Consider the following 20,434-nt stretch of genomic DNA (forward strand, 5'->3'; position numbering starts at 1 on the left):
ACCAAAAATAGATTCATTTTATATGGAATATAAGAAAGCCCAAACTAACTAATGGAGACAGAAAACAAATCAGTGGTTGCGTAAGCCTGAGGGTGGAGGCAGGAATTTACTGCAAAGGGAATGAGCCAACTTCTGGGGCTGACAAAAATGGTTTCTCTCTTGATTGTGGTTACCTGGGTATATACCCTTGTCAAAACTCATAGTCCTATACACTTTAAAAGCATGCAGTTTACTTTCTGTAAAATACACTTCAATTCAGTTGATTAAAAAAAATCCATACCACCAGTTTTGTGTAGCCGCTCATCATTTCTCATTTGGATGAATGCAGTACCTTCCTAAGTGGTATTTCTGCTGTTGTCTTAGTTCTTCAAACCCTTACATGATGCAGCAACCTGAATGATCCATTTAAGACAAAAACCTGACCTTGTCACTTCCCTGTCTACAACACTGTAATTGCTCAACACTACCTGGCACCTTAAAATAGCATGTGTCTTCTTTGGTCTGGCTCTTGACAGTCTTTCCAGCTCATCCTCCATTACTTCCTGCCTCTCACTTTGCTTATGACTCTCAGCTCCCGACACAAGCCATGCTAATCTCATTTCCTGTACCTATATTCTCTTTCCCCTCAGCTTTTTTCTAGTAAAAAACTGTTTACCTTTTTAAACTCAGCTTAGGACTGTCCTCTAGAAAAAGCCTTTATTTATTTATTGAAACTGTCCTTCACATGCTCCCTCTTCAAGAGAGGAGATAAGTACTCTTCAGACCATGCTTTTTGGGCTCAGTGTAACCTTTATAGGTGTATTTATCATTTTGGCTTGTTAGGTTTTTTGTTCTCTCCCACTAGACCGTGCACTTGTTGAGCACAGCTATTCTGTCTTATTTATATTTTGGATCCACAGCCCCTGTTCCATAAGTGCTTAAGAAGTATTTGTAGAAAGATTTAATGTAAATGTTGAGAATAGAAGGTAAAAGAGTATGCATAGAATGGTTATGACTATTTTGTTTTAAGCAAACCTCTTTGCATAGTAAAAAAGACTGGGAAGACTGACAACAACATCTGAACACCAGTTTGGGTGGCGAGATTAGTTTCTTTAATATTTTTTGACAGTTTTGCATTTTTCATAAAAACATTTAACATGTAATTATTTTATGAGACATAACCTAAAAACTGGCTGTATAACTTTTGCCTATTCAAGCGAATGTTTGCATTTCTTTAGGTCCACAAGGCCGTTGTAATTTCCAGTCCCTTAACCACAGTCCTGACTGCGGAGACTCCTGGTTGGTCAAAGAATGTGTCAGTCCAGCCTGAGACATCAGAGGATCCTGGTGCTACGCCTAGCACTCAGCACACAAAAAGCCCTGGGAGAATCCAGATTGTTACCCCTCTGCCAGTGGCTCCCTCCTACAGTTATGCTACCCCTACCCCCCAGGCCTCTTTCCAGAGCACCTCAGCACCATACCCAGGTGAGGCCCTTTGCTTCTGTCCTTGGAGATAAGATATGAAAAGTAGAGCGTTTGATCACAGTGTCCCCTTTACTGCAAGAAAAGGAGGGAGGCATAACTTTTAAGTGCTGTGGATTAGGGGGAAAAAATAATAATCCTGTCATTGTATCTGTAATCATAGGACTTGGGGCTCTCCATCCTTTTTCTCAGCAGGCCCCAGCCTATGAGAATTTATGAGGCTCTTTTGCCCAGAGCCAGATTCCACTGTGTTGGGGACTAAAAGGCCCAAGATTCAATTAAGTAACGTTCAAGGAACCAAACAAACAGAAGCCAGTGGGAAGACAGTTGTATCTACGTACCTATTTGCCTTCTGAATGTCTGATTGTACGTCAGTTCTTTGTCTCTCTGATTTCAGCAGCATCTTTATTTTTAAGCAACCCATAGGAAGGAAATTTATAAGCAGTGTTGCCTTAACAAGTCTGTGCTTCATGAGTGCTGTTCTAAGGTATTAGGAGGAAGTGGTTAATCAAGGAAACAAATTCTTTATCCCCTGAAAAGGCAACAGGGTGAAGCCAAGCCAATGAAAATGAATTTTTGCTGATTTTTGATTTCCTAGGGTCTTCTTTCATGGTGGTATAACATGAAATTTTGGGGTTTCAATCCTGAGGTATTAAAGTAATTTTTGTGTTCAGGCAGAATGCCTGTAATTTTTGGTGTAATTGTGAAGGGTTTGAGCAACGCTATATTTTTGTCCATTACACTGTTTATGAGTATAGTGGTTTCTCTTTCCTTTCTTTCTTTCTTTCTTTCTTTCTTTCTTTCTTTCTTTCTTTCTTTCTTTCTTTCTTTCTTTCTTTCTCTTTTTGAAAGTCACTCAGAGAATTCTTATTCAATCTCCTAGGGTGTCTAAATGCTGAAACTTCCATAAGGAAGATTTCCTTTCTCCCCAAGTGCAGTGTTCTCAAGCAGAAATATCTCAAATTTCATGTTTTCTAAGAAATATGGATGGACCAGCCATTTGTTTCAAGACCCCCAGTCTTGAAATATGGATGGACCAGCCATTTGTTTGCTTTAAGCTCTCTAATTCCTAGGTCTCATGCCAAATGACAATTATTGTCAGAGAAATAAGATTTATATAATAGTAGTTCTCGATAACCTGCAAATATTTTTGGTTGTTACAATCATGGAGGAGGGTTGCTACTGACACCTAGTGGGTGGGGGCCTGGGATACTGCTAACCATCTTATAGTGTGTAGGACAGTTCCTCCCACCCCCTACAACAAAGAGTTATCTGGTCCAAAATGTCAGTAATGTCAAGGTTGAGAAACCTAGACATGTATGAGATAGTTATTGAATAGTATGAAGACCGTATGTATATAGCTATTAGCTGATGTGGGTATTCCAGAAATGCTGAAGTAGTTCAGGAAATAGGTAAGTTTAAACTGAAATGGTCTGAGAAGATTTCTTGGAGAGAAGACTGGCTTTAAGCTAGAAACAAAGTACTGATTTAGAATAAAGAAAACATATAGCCCAGTTGAAGGAAATAACATTAGCAAAGTCCCCAAGAGTAGACCATGTCTTGTATGGAGCACAAGAGGGAAAATGAATACAGCTGAGGCAGAATTGGGTAGGAAAGGTGAGGTGGTGTGATCAGATGATAATGGTTCTCTAATGCCAGATTAGGAGTTGGCCTCGAACATGGTGTGGGAGTGGGGGGTCTTAAGTAGGAGAGTAACATGGTGGGGGTAGTATTTGAAGAAGACAGAATAGATTACAGTAGGGAGTGTTAGCAGAGGGAAGACCAGTTAAGATTCTTGGAATAACCTAAGTCTATGGTTGTAGCAATTGGAATAGAAAGAAATTATTAAGGTTAGCTTCATGATCAATATTTGGCATTTCTTCCAGGAATGTTACAGATGTATTTTATTAGAAGGTTATTTATCAGCATAAAGATGATCCTTGAGACACTGTAGAACTTTAATTATTGAACTCTATGGAAAGTACTATATAAAGAGGGCTTAGGGACAGACTGTAGTTAAAATACAGTGAAGAAAAACTCAGAGAACAAGGAATAAAAGTAGAACAATATGGTGTCATGATAACTGAGAGTTTTAATAACGAGGCAGTCAGCATTATTAGATGCCACAGAAGTAAAGTATGTGAGTTGAGAAAGAACTATTGGATTTGCTAAGGATCAATTTGTTGATGACCTCAAAAGATCTTTGTCAGGAGAAAAGTGGGGGCAGAATCAAATTTCAGGGGATTAGAAAGTAGATAAATAATGAGGAAATAAAGGAAATAGCAGAATATTATTTATAAAACAAATTGGGCCCCAAAGGAGGGAGAGAAATGAGATAGTCTGGATCTAATTTCTTATGTCCTGTATATTTTCTTTGTTTCTAGTTATAAAGGAGCTGGTGGTATCCGCTGGAAAGAGTGTTCAGATCACCCTGCCTAAAAATGAGGTTCAGTTAAATGCATTTGTTCTGCAAGAACCACTTGAAGGTAAAACATCCCCTTACATTTGGATAATGTTTTAATTTATAATGATATTTACATACCTTAACTCATTTACTCATTGCAAGAGACCTGTGAGAACAGGATATAGTGTGCACATGCACAAATATTTATCTGATGCGAGAGGCAGTGTAATGTAGTGTTTGAGATCATGGGCTTTGATGTCAAGCCTGATTCAGATCCCAGCTCAGCCAGTCATTATCTGAGTGGTTTTAAGCAAATTATTTCTAAGTTTCCATTTATTTCTTAGTAAAATGAGGATAATTTCTACTTTATGAGGTTATTTTAAGGGCAAAATGAGATGGCATACAAGGGACTTGCTTCAGTCTGTGCCTAGCATATAGCTGATGCTCATTAAGCGGAGGTTGTGTTGTACCCACTGAAAGAGGAAGAAACTTAGGCTAGGTTAACCTATTTATTTTGTCCAAACAACTAGTAAATAGTAGATATAGCAGTTGTAGAAAAGTTATTCAAGACTACTGCTAATATAGATTTGACATTAAAAAAAAGACAAGCCCAATGTGATAAATAAAATTCAGATTTATAAAATATATAAATTAGGGAACGATTCATTCAGTATTTAAGAAAACTTTTATACTATGAGTATCCCTTTCACCTTTGAAGTATATGTTGATAGACCAGAATTTGACTTAGAAACATATATGCGCTTCTTAAAACTTCCTTTGACAGTAGTGAAGCATACTTTGATGGAAAATGGTTGTATTGGGTTTATGTTCCCCTCATTAAAGGTGAGTCAAGAAGAATGTCCTACTCTAGGATTCAGGTTGGAGTCCTCCCATTTTAGGTACACGTACTCTTGTCCTGTACAGTAGTCCTGCTTTCTAATAGGCCTAATACCAAATAGCATATTTATGCAAAAGTACTTTTCCAGAACCTAAATGCCCTCTCTGTTCTATATGTCTGCCCTCAAATTATCAGTTCATTCCAACTTCCTCCAGAGAAGCTTTTTCCTTCCCCGCTCTGGTGGTAAGTTAAGGTGAATGAATTGGGTGGCCTTTGAAGATGGAGGTGAGAGAACAGCCTTGAGCTGTGGTTGCCTCCACTGTTTTGTAAAAGCAGCTGAGTTCTGCCTTATCTTCTTGTCTAACCTCTGTTTGCATGTTCATGTCTGTGAGGTGCTGTCACCTTGTAGATCAGTATTCCAAACCACATAGGTTGAGAAACAGATTCTTTTCTTTTAAAAAAAAATTTTTTTTAATGTTTTTATTTATTTTTGAAAGAGAGAGAGAGACAGAGCATGAGCGGAGGAGGAGCCGAGAGAGAGGGAGACACAGAATCTGAAGCAGGCTCCAGGCTCTGAGCTGTCAGCACAGAGCCCGATGCGGGGCTCGAACTCATGAACCGTGAGATCGTGACTTGAGCTGAAGTCGGACGCTTAACCGACTGAGCCACCCAGATGCCCCGAGAAACAGATTCTTTTCAACTGTCCTCTCCATGAGTTGCTCAGCCTTTATCAGATACATGAGATGAATGGTTTCAGATTTTCAAAGGTTGAGGACAGATGAACAGGACCAGCTCTGCCTACTCTTCCTCCCCCTCATCTCCTGTGGCAGTCCCTGAAGTGCCTATCAGGATCTCTCTGGGGTTCGGAGGCATGGTTTGAAAACCACTGCCCTGAATCATTTAAACCAGCATTCTGTCTAGCAGACCTATCCTCAGTTGTTCCTACCCTTGGGCAAATTTTGGGCTGTAAGGCATAATGCATCCCTCAAGCTTTTCTGTCCTAGGAATATTGTCCTTTCTTGAAATTGCATTGCCAGCCTTAGATATTATAAAATTGTCAGTTCCCAAACTGGTGTGAGTCTGTTTTCTGTGTGGAAAAAAATTTCCAATTACAGTTGGAAGAAATGTCATCTCTTAGCACCAGTCCCACTGCTGCAGTTGCTTTCCTGCTTCTCACCTAACCTGACTTCTGCATAATACATTTGTGAGAGCTGCGCTGGGCTGACGGCTGGCCAACACAAAACTAGTATTTTGGGGAGGAAGGAAGAGTAATAGATCTCGTATCTTAGGCTTATAAAATAAAATCTGGTCTTCAGATGAAGGCTATCTTGGAATTGGGTTGGCCATTCTGTTATGCTTTTGAGGTTTTGTTTTTTTTTTTTCTTTTTTCCTTTTGAGTAGTAATGTAAACTAAGCCTTCGTTCCCTAGCCAGACATGAATTTAGTTCCTTCCTCCTCCAGATTTAAGACCACTTTCACGAAGGAGGGATTCCATTTAGATAACAGGATTCTGTCCTTGCCCTACTCATATAGTCTGAGCTACAAATGAGGACCATTTAATGCTTCATTTGATCTTAATTAATTTCAGTGGGGCCTGTTTTAAATGGGCCATCCCCTACCATCTTCTGCAGTGTGTTATTTAGCTCAGCAGGAATGAAGTAGCTCTTTTAACTCACCAGGGTGTGATGACCTCAGTGAGACAAGCATTGTTAGCACTCTGTAAAAAAGCTATTTTTGAACCATGTTATTTAGAAGTCATTGCTGTTCTTTGTTGCAAAAGAAGTTTTGCAAGAAAATGGCCTTTGTTCCCAGTAAGTTCATCTATAGTGGTTGGTAGGGCATGTACTTTCAGTGTGACACCACACCATGAGCAACCCAGTATTTGGAGGGAGGATTGGCCTCTCTCAATGGGAGGGTGGATATGGGGCAGGAAAGAGCACTGCTGGGAGAAAGTAGAAGCCCTGACTGTAGCTGAGTCAGCAGAATCTCTCTTTTTTCAACAAAACGTTTGGTTTTCCCTATAGGCTTTGGGGTGGAATCTTAAAAACTAAATCCTTGTCAAGATTTAAAAGAGATTTGTTATTGGCAGAATGTGTGGCTGCCCTCCTTGTGTGTAGGTGTGTGTTTTCATGATTTTTGTAACTGCCCTTCTATAGGAGAAACCTACACCTACGACTGGCAGCTGATTACTCATCCCGAAGACTACAGTGGCGAGATGGAAGGGAAACATTCCCAGATCCTCAAACTATCCAAGGTGAATTTGCCTCCTCTCATTTGTGGGGCCAGGGAAGAGGCGCTGACCATTTTCTAAAATGTGTAATGTAAAATTTTCTGCTCACACTTAAATCAGGAAGTCTTTCAGAAGTGAATCCTCCAAAAGTCTGGCTGACATCCAGTATTTGTTAGTGTATGACTCTCAAATGTTCATTTATGGTGAGAAGACTGTATAAGTATGGTGGTGATAGCTGAAAATATACACTAAACAGCTTTTAAGGGTAACATAAGGATTTTAGAATTTGGGAGATAAGCTAAGTTTTTTGCGGCCACAAGACTGTAAATTGGCTCAGTCTTTTTTGAGATTCAGTGTAGTTATTAAGAGCCATAAAAATGTTCATATTCTTTGGCCAAGCATGCTCATTCATTCATTCATTCATTCTTTCTTTCTCTTTTTTCCGTTGTTCATTGTATACTAGTTATATGTCAGGCATTGGAGATTTACCAGTGAATTGATCAAAATCTTCACATTCAAGGACAATAGAGTCTCATGGGTGATACTGAGCAGAAGCAGGCAGTTATAACAGGGGATGCACTTGGTTGCTGCAGGGGGTATTGAAGCCCCGGGGAGTTTGATTTCTTAGAGTTTGCCTGGCTTGGTCATGATGGAGTGCTGGGTAAAGGATGGAGTGCAGATACCCCATGCAGGAGAAGCAATATATCCATTGGGCCAAATATTAGAGGGAAAATGTGGGAAAAAGGGAATTCCATGTGGTTCAGTGTGACTGGACCCTCTAGCACGAGAAGAGCAGTGGCACAGAAGTCAGAGAGATGCAGGGATCAGATCTCACAGAGTCTTACACCAACCTGAGGACTTAGAAGCTTATCCATAGGGACTAGGGAGCTTTTGAAAGTTTTTAAACAGCAGAAAGACTTATTTAGATCTTCAGTTTAGAAAGATCACCCCGCCTGCAGATTAGAGGAGGTAAGACTCAAACCAGGGAAACCAACGGAGAATCTGTTGAAAAATGTAGGTGTGAGATGGTAATAGCCTGAGTAAAAAAAATAAATAAAGTTTTATTTTTAAAATTGTTTTCATTTGAGAGAGAAACAGTGAGCATAAGTGGGGGAAAGGGATAGAGGGACAGAAAGAAAGAGAATCCCAAGCAGGCTCCACGCTCAGTGCAGAGCCTGACATGGGGCTTGATCCCATGACCCTGGGATCATGACCTGAGTTCAAAATCAAAAGTCGGATGCTCAACCAACTGAGCCACCCAGGCACTTCAAAAAACTAAATAAATAAAATAAAACTTAAAGATCACCTGTTGAGTTCCTACCATGTGCCAGACGTAGTGCTAATTTTTTTATGCACTTATTTCATTTTATCTTCATAACAACCCCAACATGTAGGTATTAATATCTGTTTTACAAATGACAGAACTAAAAATTAGAAAAATTAAGTGATTTAGCCAAAGTTCATGCTGTTATTAATTGGTAGATTTGAACTGGAACTTTCCATTCCTGAAGCTCTTGCTTTTAACAGCTGTGCTGTGATCGTTGAAATCTAAGGTGATGACAATGTGAACAGAGAGAAGTGAGTGGATGTGAGAAATATTATATGGAGGTCGACTCAATTAGACCTGGTGATCAATTAATTGGGTAGTGGTGTTGAGGAAGAAAAGTCTAGGATAATTCTAGCCTTTTGGCTTAGGCACCTGGGTAGATGTCAGTGCGACGGTGGTGATATTCACTGAAATGAGGAACACAGAAAGAGAAGCAAGTTTGGGTGAGGTTTACAGATGATTAAGTCATTTTTGGACAGAGTGAGTTTGAGGTACCTGTGAAACATTTGAGTGGAGGTGTCCAGGAAGTAGCTGGGATCAAGGACTAGAGATCAGGACACAGATCTGGGCTAGAGAGATAAATCTTCACAGCAACCTCAAAGAAATGACACTGACACCATGGTAATAGATGAGATCATCCAGAGACAGTGCGTACAGTGAAGAAATAAACAGGTTGCAATTAGAATCCTGGGGAATGTTGTCCTTAAAGGTGTGGAAGGAAGAAGAAACTGAAGGAAATGAGGAGTGAACACAGAAGTGAAAGCCAAGAAATAAGAGCGTTACAAGAAGAAAAACGTCAGAAATGTTAGTCAGTTAGCATGTTCTCAAAGAGCATAATTCAGAAGAAAGGAAAAACCTCATTTGTCTGAATGATGTTCATCACAGCATAAAGATCTGGAAACAACCCAAATACTCAACAATGTGGAATGCCTATGTGATATGACACAGTTACTCATGTACTATTCTGTAGCTTTAAAATGACCATTAAAAAGACTATTATACTGAGGAAAGTGCTCATGTTACATGAACAGAAGAAAGAATAATAAAAAGCTTGATGCGGGTTTCTCTTTCCGATCCACCATCTGCAGTGGAACCACCGCCAAGTTGCAGATTTTCATGAAAACCCATATGAGGAAGATCATCACTCTCGAGGTTGAACCCTTGGATACAATAGAAAATGTAAAGGCCAAGATTCAGGATAAGAAAGGAACTCCTCCTGATCAGCACAGACTGATCTTCTCTCGCAAGCAACTGGAAGATGGACATACTTTATCTGACTGTAGCATTCAAAAGGAGTCCACTCTTCATCTTCTGTTGCGACTTTGTGGTGGTGCTAAGAAAAGGAAGAAGAGGGAAGCCTGGGTGACTCAGTCGGTTAAGCATCTGACTCTTGATTTCAGCTCAGGTCATGATCTCCGGTTTGTGGGATCAAGCCCCGCATCAGGCTCTGTGCTGACAGTGCAGAGCCTGCTTAGGATTCTCTGTCTCCCTCTCTGTCTCTGCCCTTCCCCTGCTCGTGCTCTCTCTTTCTTTCTCTCAAAAGTAAACATTAAAAAAAAAAAAAAAGAGGAAGGAAGGAAAGGAAGAAGTCTTACACCACTCCCAAGAAGAATAAGCATAAGAGAAAGAAGGTTAAGCTGTCTGTCTTGAAATACCATAAGGTGGATGAGAATGGCCAAATCAATCACCTTCCTCTGGAGTGCCTTTCAGATGAATATGGTGCTGGAGTTTTTATTACTAGCCACTTTGGCATTATTTTCGTAAGTGTTTTCTGACCTGTTGCTTCAATAATCTGGAAGACAAGGAATTCTATATGGGTTAATAAAAGACATGAAATAACAAGAACAACAAAAAAGCTTGATGCACACCTTGATTTTAACTGGACCCTGAAAGTCCAGTTCCTTGACGGTAGTAATCCTTTCTTATTCATCTCTAAACCCCAAGCCTAGGATAATGTCCAGTACATGATTGGTTCTCAGTAAATGTTCGCTGAATGAATGAACTACTTAAAAACTTTTTTTTTATATGTGGTCAAGGATTGGAAGGAGAAGAAATATAGTTACCTGATATGTTAAGACAGTGGGATTGTGGGTGATTTTCTTTATATTATGTTTATACCGTTAGTGGAAATCAGGAGGGAAAAATATTCAGATATTTGGGAGCTATTTGGTAGTTTTACAAAATGGTTTTCTTTGCACAGATGATTATTTTAATTTCATAACTCTGTGAAATAGGATGGTTGGGCCCTTAATGTTCTTCTGAAAAGAAAATGGGAGTATAGAGATATTGAATTCCCTTTTGTTGTTCTAGAGTCAGCTGGTAATAAGAGTCACATTAAAAGCTATGGTTTTTTAGTTTATAATTCATTGTTTCATCTCCTTAGCTAGTTTACTTTCTCCATTTTGGAAACAGTGCAAAAAGAGAGTTCAGTAGCAGCATGGCAAGTTCAGATATATGTGTTATTTAAATAGAATTGCTGTTCTTTGTGGTTGTCTTCTTTCACTCCCGCAGCTTACTCCAGGACTGTATGAATTCAGAGTGATTGTAGATGGTCAAAATACCCATGGGGAAGGCTATGTGAACGTGACAGTAAAACCAGGTATGTGTTTCCGAGCTGTGGCTGAGTCTCCATTGCTCCCTCTGCAGGATTCCCAAAGAGGGGGAGATTTGACTTGAGGGGTTTTTATTTCCCATTCTTTTTTTTTTTTTTTTTTTAATATGTTCACTGGGCAATTCCTAGTTCAATGTAGTAAAAGATTAAGGTGGCAGAGTATATTCTTTGGTTCTAGTTGGAACATTTGGCTGGGTGGAGAAACAGTAGTCACATGGCCCCCAGTGCAGTATGGCCTGAACGATAGCCTGTCTGTCTGAGAACTACTTCTCCAAGTAGGTCATGCTGAGAGAGGACCATGTGTTGTGATTAAGAGACACAAGAAAGCCAGGAGCTTAGGAGAAGTATGTAGAAGGAGAATCAGCCAAATGGCTGGCTCTTTCTGATCTCTTTCCAGATACGGGTTTTGCACACACAATTCCTCATTTAAACCTTGCCAGTCTTCTTTCACTTTGGAAACCAAATCCCATCATTCTTTTTTAACTGATCCACCATTGGTAAATTACAGTGCAGTAGCAAAGTATCTTGTTTTGCATTTTCAGGGAAATTTGGGGGAAGTTGGAAAATGGTATTTTCTGCCTTTGTTGGTAATAGATTTTATTTTCTCTTTGTTCCTTGAACTTTGTAACCAAGGTAGTCCTTTCACTTTATTAAAAATGTGTTTAACATCAAGACCATTGGATTATTTCTCAAAAGGCCATTGGGTTTTTAGCTCACAGTCACTTGAGTAGACAGTGTGGTTTGTGACCCTCCCATCACTCAGGCCTAGTCACCTCACACACGATCAGCTCAGGGATGGTTGAGAAATCTCCCATTGTCTTTTTAGCACAGTCCGTGCCAAGGAATAGTTTACTTGCCAAGGCCTTTATTGCACAAAGCTTGTTTGTTATCCACCTCTACTCAGCTTGTGCTGCTCTAGTACTTTTCATGAACAAGACAGCACAAGAGCCTATCTTCAGGCCTGGAAGAGGGTTTAACACTTCCAGGTATCTTATGGTAGAATGGCAGCCTGGTCTTGTGACTTTCTAATTTGGTGATGCTGCAACCAATAAATCAATTATGTAATGGAAGCAGATTTATAATCCATTCACATAGGCCTGCTCCTCCTCTAATTTAGAAAGCCCCTCTTCCAGTTTCTTCTGGGTCATTTTCCTGCAGAGCCTCGTAAGAATCGGCCTCCCGTTGCCATTGTGTCACCACAGTTCCAGGAGATCTCTTTGCCAACCACTTCTACAGTCATTGATGGCAGCCGTGAGTATTTGTCTAGACGTGATGTTTTAGAAGAGCATTCACTATGAACTATGATAGAAAAGTCTGGTAGAAGATTCAGGGCCAACTGTGTCCACATTCTGTATAGGCCCATCTTCTTGACCATGTTATGGGAGGACTACCCATCTCAAGCAAATGATTAGGAAGTAAAAAACAAGACAGACCCCATTTAAAATCCGCATGTGGCTTGTTTGAAGTAATACTTCTGCTCTCTTGAGATGGTAAGAAAGTGGAATTAATCATATACTTAGCATTATTTTAGTATGAAACTTCCTGGTTTTCAAATTTGCTAAGATAGAGTCACCATTTTTAGCTATGGAAACAAAGCTCCCTCCTCTCATAGCAAGGTAAGTAACTGAGGGTCTTGACTGAGGAGCTCTCCCCAAGCCCTCACTGCCTAACAAGGCTCTTGTCAGCCTCCTCCTGGAGAGACTCGCAGAATGTGCTCCATGCCCCGGCCCGGCTCGTTAACATTGTACCCTTCAGAGTAGTGTCCCCTGGTGGATGACATGAGAAGACTCTGGGATCTCTGCCACTCGTCCTGGCTGCATGTGAAAGAGGTTTCAGGCCTGCCATCTCACCAGAGTTTGCTTGGTTTCCTTAGAGACCTCTTAAGGCCCCATTACACTGATTGTCTTGGCACCAATAGCGGCTTTTGGCGGATGCAGTCAGAGCACTAGCAGAAGAATCTCTAGCAAGGTTAAACATTTCATTATGTTACTGGCGAGAAGAGGAGGGTAGAAGAACAGCAGGCAAAGAGAGAAGGGAGCACAAGAAGAAGCACTTATGAGAGAAGTACAGAGGGTTCACATAGTACCATTTTACTTTATATTTTTTAATAGGTCAGTGTTAAATTGTAAGTAAAAGCATAAAGAGAAGAGTAACTACCATCCTTGTCTCCCAACTGTCCAGTTTTCCTCCAGACTATCAACGGTATTATTTTATGGTCTTTCTAGAGGCATTCTGTGCATATGTATGAAAATACATATACAGTCTTTACGATAGCACATAATACACACTTTTATGTACAATGTTTGTTTCTGTAGGTTGGAGAATTTTTTGAGTCAGTACATGAAATAGTGTTTCATTTTTTTTTTCTCTTAATGATTACATAGCCTTCCATTACATGGCTGTATAATGTCGTCGTATGGCTATATACTTGTTTTCATTCAATCTCTGTTGATGACCATTAGGTTATTTTTGGTCTTTTGTTATTACAAAGAACGTTGCCATAAATAGTCTTGTAAGCGTGACATTTAACACATGTGCAAATATACCTGTAGGATAGATTCCTCAAAGAGGAACTGCAAGGGCAAAGATAAATTGTGCTAAATTACTCTTTATGGAGAGGGTGTATCTCATAAATCCACCATGACTTGCGAGAGGGCTTTGCCCCACACCTTTACCCATAATATGTGTTATGAAACTTTGGTCTTTTACCAGTCGGGTAGGTAAAAAATATAGTACTTGAAGTGTAATTTAAATGTGCATTTCTCTTATTTTAAGTGAGGCTGAGTATCTTTTCACGCGTTTGAGAATTTTTGATTTTCCTTTTTTCATACAGTAGCATTTTAACCAGAGATTGCCTGTGTTGGAGACCTTGGATAACTACGCAGTGGAGTATTCATAGAGAGGCAGACTGACCCAATACTCCTAGGGAAGAAACACTCTGGAGAGATAGTTTGTAATTTCATGAAGCTTTCCTAGCCTCACATCTCTGGGTAGTTGCCCTAGTTTGTGTAAGCTGGATAAGTGCTGAGACCCAGTGCTTTCATGTTGTAACTGATGTTTCTTTATGGTCAAGAAAGCACTGATGATGATAAAATCGTCCAATACCATTGGGAAGAACTTAAGGGACCTCTGAGAGAAGAGAAGATTTCTGAAGATACGGCCATATTAAAACTAAGTAAGCTCGTCCCTGGGAACTACACTTTCAGGTAAATTAGGATCCTTCAAGTTTACCTTAGGCTGTGTTTTTCCCTTGTGGGTTTTATGTTCCTCTAGGAGTAACTCTGACGGATATCAAAGTCATTGTAGATTTAGTTGATGATACAGCCTTCGGCTCAATTAGTTCTCTGAGTCCTGTGGTGATTGTGGTCACACCAATGATAAGTTTTTAGGGCAGATGTTCTTGCATAGTAGATCAAGACCCACCACAGTTAACCCTTCTCAAAGCTGCACCTGGCACATCTCCAAACATTTTTTTTTAGGATTTCTGTCATTAAATGAAACGGCTCACCTTCCTTTGCCTTTTCTCAGGAAAAATCTAGAAGGAACCTACCTACTCCTATCTTGTCCCTTCCCTTTGGTAAATGTTCCCTCAACTTATGAGATCTCAAAATCTTTACTTTTGACTAGTGTTTTATTTCAATATGATTTCTAGGATCTTTATCTTTTGGGGCGTTTTGAGAGAATTTGATTCAAAGATAGTCCTGGGAACTAGTGTCGACTTTATAGGATGTTATTAATAAGAGTGTGAGGCTGACTCTAGAGTCATCCTCTTTATGTTTGCAAGACTTCTTGTATGTTACAGAGCACTTGTGAGTATCATACAAACATTGTATGTACATGATACCATCCTCATTTTACATCTGAGAAAAATGAGGCTCAGTGTATTTACTAACTTCTCTAGGGTCACACGTTTCAGCTAGGTTCTCTAACCCTCAGGTCAGGGCTCATTCTGTTCCACTCCTTGAGTTGACCTGTACATATTTTGTTTATGGTTCATTGAATGCTCTACTCAATCTGTTGGAGTTCTGCCTATCCTTAGCGACCTGCTCAGTTTTCTACGAGTCCTGAGACTCCTCCAAGAGGAGAGAATATGTCTCTCCCCGGAACTGTTGCATTTGGTGCCTCTATGTGGCACCTACCGTGGTGCAATAGTTCATTCATGGGTGTCTGTCTTCCCCACTGGATCTGCGATGAGTCAAGTTTTAGACACTACCAGAGGCACAGTGATAAATGTCCTAGCACAACACCTGCCATGTAAATAAATAGGACTTAGCACTCTCATTGACTCAAGACCAGATGATTGAAAGGCAGCTGCCACTCAACAGGGTTGGAACCTTCTCATTGGCTTAAAATGAAAATGTGAGTTGGTTTTTACCTTAGATTTCTAATATAGGAGCTTTAGCATTTATGAAATTTAGCTTGGGCCAGGTTGATCTTTTTAAAAAAGTAACAATAATAGCTACTATTGAACAATTATCGTGAGTACTGTTCTGAGCTCTTCCCATGCAGTAGCTCATTTAATCCTATTATTTTGTAGATTAGGAAATTTAGGCACAGAGAAGTTAAGTAACTTGCCCAGGGTCACACAGGCAGTAGGACTCAGGTCTGCACTTTTAACCACTGTATTTGGGTGGATGCAGTATTGGGGGTGATTCTTTTTTTTCTAACCTTCAATCTGTGAAATGATGAGGGTTTGATTAGCATTAAGATCCAGTCTGTTTGGTTCCACTCACCTTTCCTTCTCCCCTATGTTCATATGGTAGGGGCCTCTTTCCCCGGCCCTGTAGTCAGCTGCTAATTGGGTCCAGTATCCTTGCATGGAAGCCCGGGACTGTTTGAGGTGAAAGAATAACGGGTAGCTGCCCTTTGCCATTTGTCTGTAACTTACTTTTGTTCTGAAATAGGAGACAAATGGGATATGTTTAAAAACAAAACAAAACAAAAAAAATGTGAAAACAACAAGGAAACTGGAAAAAGAGGAAAGATTCTGTGGATTTTTCTTTTTTGAGATGTTTGTTGATTTGCACATGTCTGTTTGTCTGATGTTTTTGTGCTCTTCTTCTAAAAGCCTCTAATACCAAAACTCCCCTTCAGGCCATGGGTAGAAGGTGAGGCTGTGGGACATAGCCCCACAGGTGTCTGGCCCTGTCTGTGGCTGGCAGTGAGATTTAAACAAACGACATGTCTTTTCGATGCTTTTCCTCTTTCTGTCAGCAAAATGGAAGGAACCCAAACCTCCTTGCTTGCTTATGCTCACATTTGGAGGTGGCAAGAGAAGCTTTAGGCTGTTCAGCTGGAAGGCATCATTTAGGTAAAAGCCTGCTCTTATAAATGAACATTTTTTTTTTCTCTTGCAAATCCTATTTCACACTGGCACAAACTGTGGGGCTGTCGCGTAGGAGAATTCATTTGCATCTCGGGCGCCTGTCTTGCCAGAGCCAGCCCTCCTGGTCCATCCTCGAGGTTGTCCGCCCGGGGCACCCCTTCTTGTAATGTGTGCACAGAGGAGGGCCTGCTGCAGTCAGCTTGCTCTACTTACTGGGATGCCTCTAAGCCCCACAGCTTCAGGGGCCAGGGATTATCTGTTCTTTTTATTTATTTATTTATTATTTATTTTTTAATTTTTTTTTAATTTTATTTTTTAAAATTTACATCCAAATTAGCATATAGTGCAACAATAATTTCAGGAGTAGATTCCTTAATGCCCCTTCCCCATTTAGCCCATCCCCCCTCCCCCACCCCTCTAGTAACCCTGTTTGTTCTCCATATTTGAGTCTCTTATGTTTTGTCCCCCTCCCTGTTTTTATATTATTTTTGTTTCCCTTCCCTTATGTTCATCTGTTTTGTCTCTTAAAGTCCTCATATGAGTGAAGTCATGATTTTTGTCTTTCTCTGACTAATTTCACTTAGCATAATACCCTCCAGTTCCATTCACATAGTTGCAAAGGCAAGATTTCATTCTTTCTGATTGCCGAGTAGTACTTCTTGTGTATATATACCACATCTTCTTTATCCATTCATCCATCGATGGACATTTGGGCTCTTTCCATACTTTGGCTATTGTTGATAGTGCTGCTATAAACACGGGGGTGCATGTGTCCCTTCAAAACAGCACACCTGTAAGGGATTATCTGTTCTTAAAGCTTGGTTTCTGGGCTTTGGAGTCACAGAACTGGGCTTGCACCTTAGCCCACTGTATAGTCCTGGGGAGATGACTCAGCCTCTCTCAGCTTCCCGTAAAGTGAGATTAAGGATGCCTGCTCTTTACCGTTGTTGTGTGGGCCAGACCAGACAATGCTCGTGAAGGCCCGAGCACACAGAACACACAGTGTGGGCAGTGGGCCAAAACAGTGCTGGTGACATACTGCCTGGATTCAGGTCCTGACTCTCTCTGCCTCAGTCTCCTTGTCTATGTGAGGAGTAAAATGAGGATAGTGCTTCATAGAGCTATTGTGAGGATTTAGTGAGATAGAAAGCACCTGGAACAGTGCCTGGCACTCAGTCAGTGTTAGCATTTAGTATTATTCTGTCTTTCCAAGAAGAATGGGTAAAGATTTGGTTACCATTTGGTACCCTTGCTGCCTTGGTATTTCTTAGCCTCAATTTTCAGTCTTCTCAGATACATTCCTCTTCCGTAAGCCCATCCCTGACTGCACTGCTTTCTCTGCCCTGATAGCTTGACTGTAGTAGACTCTGATGGAGCAACCAGCTCTACCACTGCGAGCCTGACAGTGAACAAAGCCGTGGATTATCCCCCTGTGGCCAATGCGGGCCCCAACCAAGTGATCACCCTGCCCCAAAACTCCATCATCCTCTTTGGGAACCAGAGCACCGATGATCATGGCATCACCAGCTATGAGTGGTCACTCAGCCCAAGCAGCAAGGGGAAAGTGGTGGAGATGCAGGTAGGAGGGAGCGGCTTCTGCCTTCTCTTGCCCAGGGGAGTCAGAGCTCCTAGGCTGGCTGCCCTACGGAGGCTTCTTTTTGCCCCATTGTAATTACCAAAGTCAGATTTATATAGAACATTGAAGGTTGGAATTAAAAAAAAAAAAAACTTAGAAAGTTTAAGGGGCCTTCAATGAACACATTAGCAAAATCTTTGTCTTTAGTGTTTAGTATTAGAGAAAAAGATGAGATGAAAAAGGGGAGCTGTTCTAGAACAGTTCCAGAGAGTCAGTCTACTCTGATGCTACAAGGGCGCAGATCTTAATGAGCTCTGCCACAGATTGGAGTAGCCCGCCTGGCTAGATGGTGAGCATCTTCTCTCGGGAGATATTTAAGAAGAGACTAGATCTGTCACCAGGCAGGTAACGTAAGTAAATAAAACTGAATAGGGCCTTTGGCTAATCATACAACATAACCCCTGACTGAGGTGGCCGTCTGTGCCTCAGGTCCAGCTGGTTGTTGCCACATGGAAATACGCTCTCATATATTCCTAGATAGGCCAGCGTTTCAAGAGAAAATGGAATCCTAGACCTTTATGTGGAAATTTCCAACTTTCGGGGTGCTTGGCTGGCTGCTGTCACTGAAGTATGGGACTCTTGGCCTTGGGGTTGTGAGTTTGAGCCCCACATTCAGTGTACAGATTGCTTAAAAATAAAATCTTAAAAAAATTTAAAAAAAAGAAAATTTCCAACTTCTAAGACACTGCAGGCCAAACACAACGCCTGCAAGCTAGATTCAGCCCAGAGGCTGCCAGGTTTTGCTCACTCTTCTAGAGGAAGTTCCTGCATTGCCCTAAATTGGGTATAATGTTCCTTCTGACACTGTGTTTCCAAATCGGAGGCATGACCTAAAGCTCACATTTCACCTGGCTTTTGTTTAGATATGATGTTCGGTTTCTCTGCTGCTGCAGCATCTGCATGAACCTGCAAGGGGACAGCATGGCATTGCATAACCTCTTGAGTTGCCATGTTTTACTGAGGCAGCTTTGTTCTGATGACTGAGTGGCCTCAGCAGGAAGAACATGGTTTTAAAAGCATGTTGTTTTATTATATGCTCATGGCCTTCTTTCTGGCTTGGGTCATAAAGACTGATGATCTTGGTTATCTGTGCACAGTTTCCTGTACTCCTTTCTCTGGGGAGAGCTCTGACTTTATTTGAAAGTGCTGCTGTCAGGGAAGGTTGTTCCCTTGAAACGGGAACCTTTTACTTTCAACAGGCTGTCCCACAGTGTTTGATGCTGCACTCACTAGCTTTAGAGAACTGGGTGCATCATTTAGACCAGAGTAGGACTTACTGTATGATGTTGTGATTCTGGGAGTCTGCTTTTCCACTTGTCTGTATTTATACATCCAGGGTGTTAGAACACCAACCCTGCAGCTCTCTGCCATGCAAGAAGGAGACTACACTTACCAGCTCACAGTGACTGACACGATAGGACAGCAGGCCACTGCTCAAGTGACTGTTATTGTGCAGCCTGGTAAGTTCCAACCTTGTAGCGCAGACTCCTCTGTTGGCTGGTCCTTTGAACCATAGGGGAGAAGAGGGTTTGGGTTCTGAGCTACACAGCAGTAGTGGGAGGCACCAGTCCACGGGGACCCTGGCAACTTCACTTGTCCGTTCCAAGTGCTTTCTTCAGAGCTAGAGAGAAAGAGTACTTCACAGCCTCAGCTTGTGCCCTTGCCTTTGGCTAGTCATCGTGCCTTCGAGGGGACCTAGCAGATAGAGTCTCTGTTATCCCAAAACCTACCACGTCCTGTAAGGGATAGCTTAAAGCCCACTTCCTCAAGAAAGCCCTATCTTTATCACTCAGACTCTTTCATTTGAACTCCCATAGTATTACATTTCAAATTTAGCATGGCATTACAACTTTGTTATGTTCTGCCGTGTTCTTTCAGAATAGTTTTATGTCTTTCAGTCTTATATTCATCATGAGCTCCCTGACCCACAATATCTGATTGTTCTCTGGGCAGAGAGGCAGAGTCCTGATGGCTTCCAGAACATATGTCCCAGTGGCTCCTCTCTTTTCCCAGCCAAACTACCTTCTTTTGACCTCTGTGTCTCTGTCTTCTAGAAAACAACAAGCCTCCACAAGCAGATGCAGGCCCGGATAAGGAGCTGACCCTTCCTGTGGACAGCACAACCCTGGATGGCAGCAAAAGCTCAGATGATCAGAAAATTATCTCATATCTCTGGGAGAAAACACAGTGAGTATTGACACAAAACCCTTATTTATGCAGTCTCCAGACCTTTGAAGAACAAAATGTCACTTGCTTTTAAGAGTTTACTTGTTCTTACTGGCTTATCCAAGGGGGCAACGGGGGTGGCTTGGTGACTGAGAAAGAAACGTTAACAATCTAAACTAACTCTTAAGAAAATGATATAACATAATTTTTGTAAGAAAAAAGTATGCTTATCATCATCTAGTCCCCAGTTAGTACTTTGTGGTCCTGGTGCTTTTACAGGTACAATCCATCTGCCGAAATGCATAGTTTAATTACACTTGAGAGGCGGGATGGAAGGGGTAATGGAGCAGAAAAATACTGTTGCTCAAAATTAACTGGGTAAGGCTGGCAGTGTGGATAGGGCAGAGCAGCTATTAAAGAGAACTGAAAATTCAT

General features: G+C 41.1%; 2 protein-coding genes across 9 annotated transcripts in view; both read left to right on the plus strand.

Moving 5' to 3' along the window:
• KIAA0319L (KIAA0319 like) overlaps positions 1-20,434 on the plus strand; it is a 95,700-nt gene that overhangs the window by 54,911 nt on the left and 20,355 nt on the right. For all 8 annotated transcript variants that reach the window (XM_019430160.2, XM_019430158.2, XM_019430165.2 and 5 more), the window contains 9 exons: positions 1,218-1,464; positions 3,846-3,947; positions 6,860-6,957; positions 10,772-10,859; positions 12,030-12,122; positions 13,945-14,077; positions 17,548-17,776; positions 19,170-19,293; positions 19,888-20,020. In XM_019430160.2, the coding sequence (XP_019285705.1) occupies positions 1,218-1,464; positions 3,846-3,947; positions 6,860-6,957; positions 10,772-10,859; positions 12,030-12,122; positions 13,945-14,077; positions 17,548-17,776; positions 19,170-19,293; positions 19,888-20,020 (1,247 nt within the window). The remainder of the gene's footprint in view (positions 1-1,217; positions 1,465-3,845; positions 3,948-6,859; positions 6,958-10,771; positions 10,860-12,029; positions 12,123-13,944; positions 14,078-17,547; positions 17,777-19,169; positions 19,294-19,887; positions 20,021-20,434) is intronic.
• Positions 6,964-10,765, plus strand: LOC109255456 (ubiquitin-40S ribosomal protein S27a-like). The gene is given in 3 exon segments (XM_053897718.1): positions 6,964-9,622; positions 9,847-10,006; positions 10,009-10,765. Coding segments are annotated over 3 exon segments (573 nt in total). The 5' UTR covers positions 6,964-9,283; the 3' UTR covers positions 10,083-10,765.

The sequence above is a fragment of the Panthera pardus genome, unplaced genomic scaffold (genome assembly GCF_024362965.1).
Source record: "Panthera pardus isolate Hobbes unplaced genomic scaffold, ASM2436296v1 HiC_scaffold_11, whole genome shotgun sequence".
Classification (NCBI taxonomy): domain Eukaryota; kingdom Metazoa; phylum Chordata; class Mammalia; order Carnivora; family Felidae; genus Panthera; species Panthera pardus.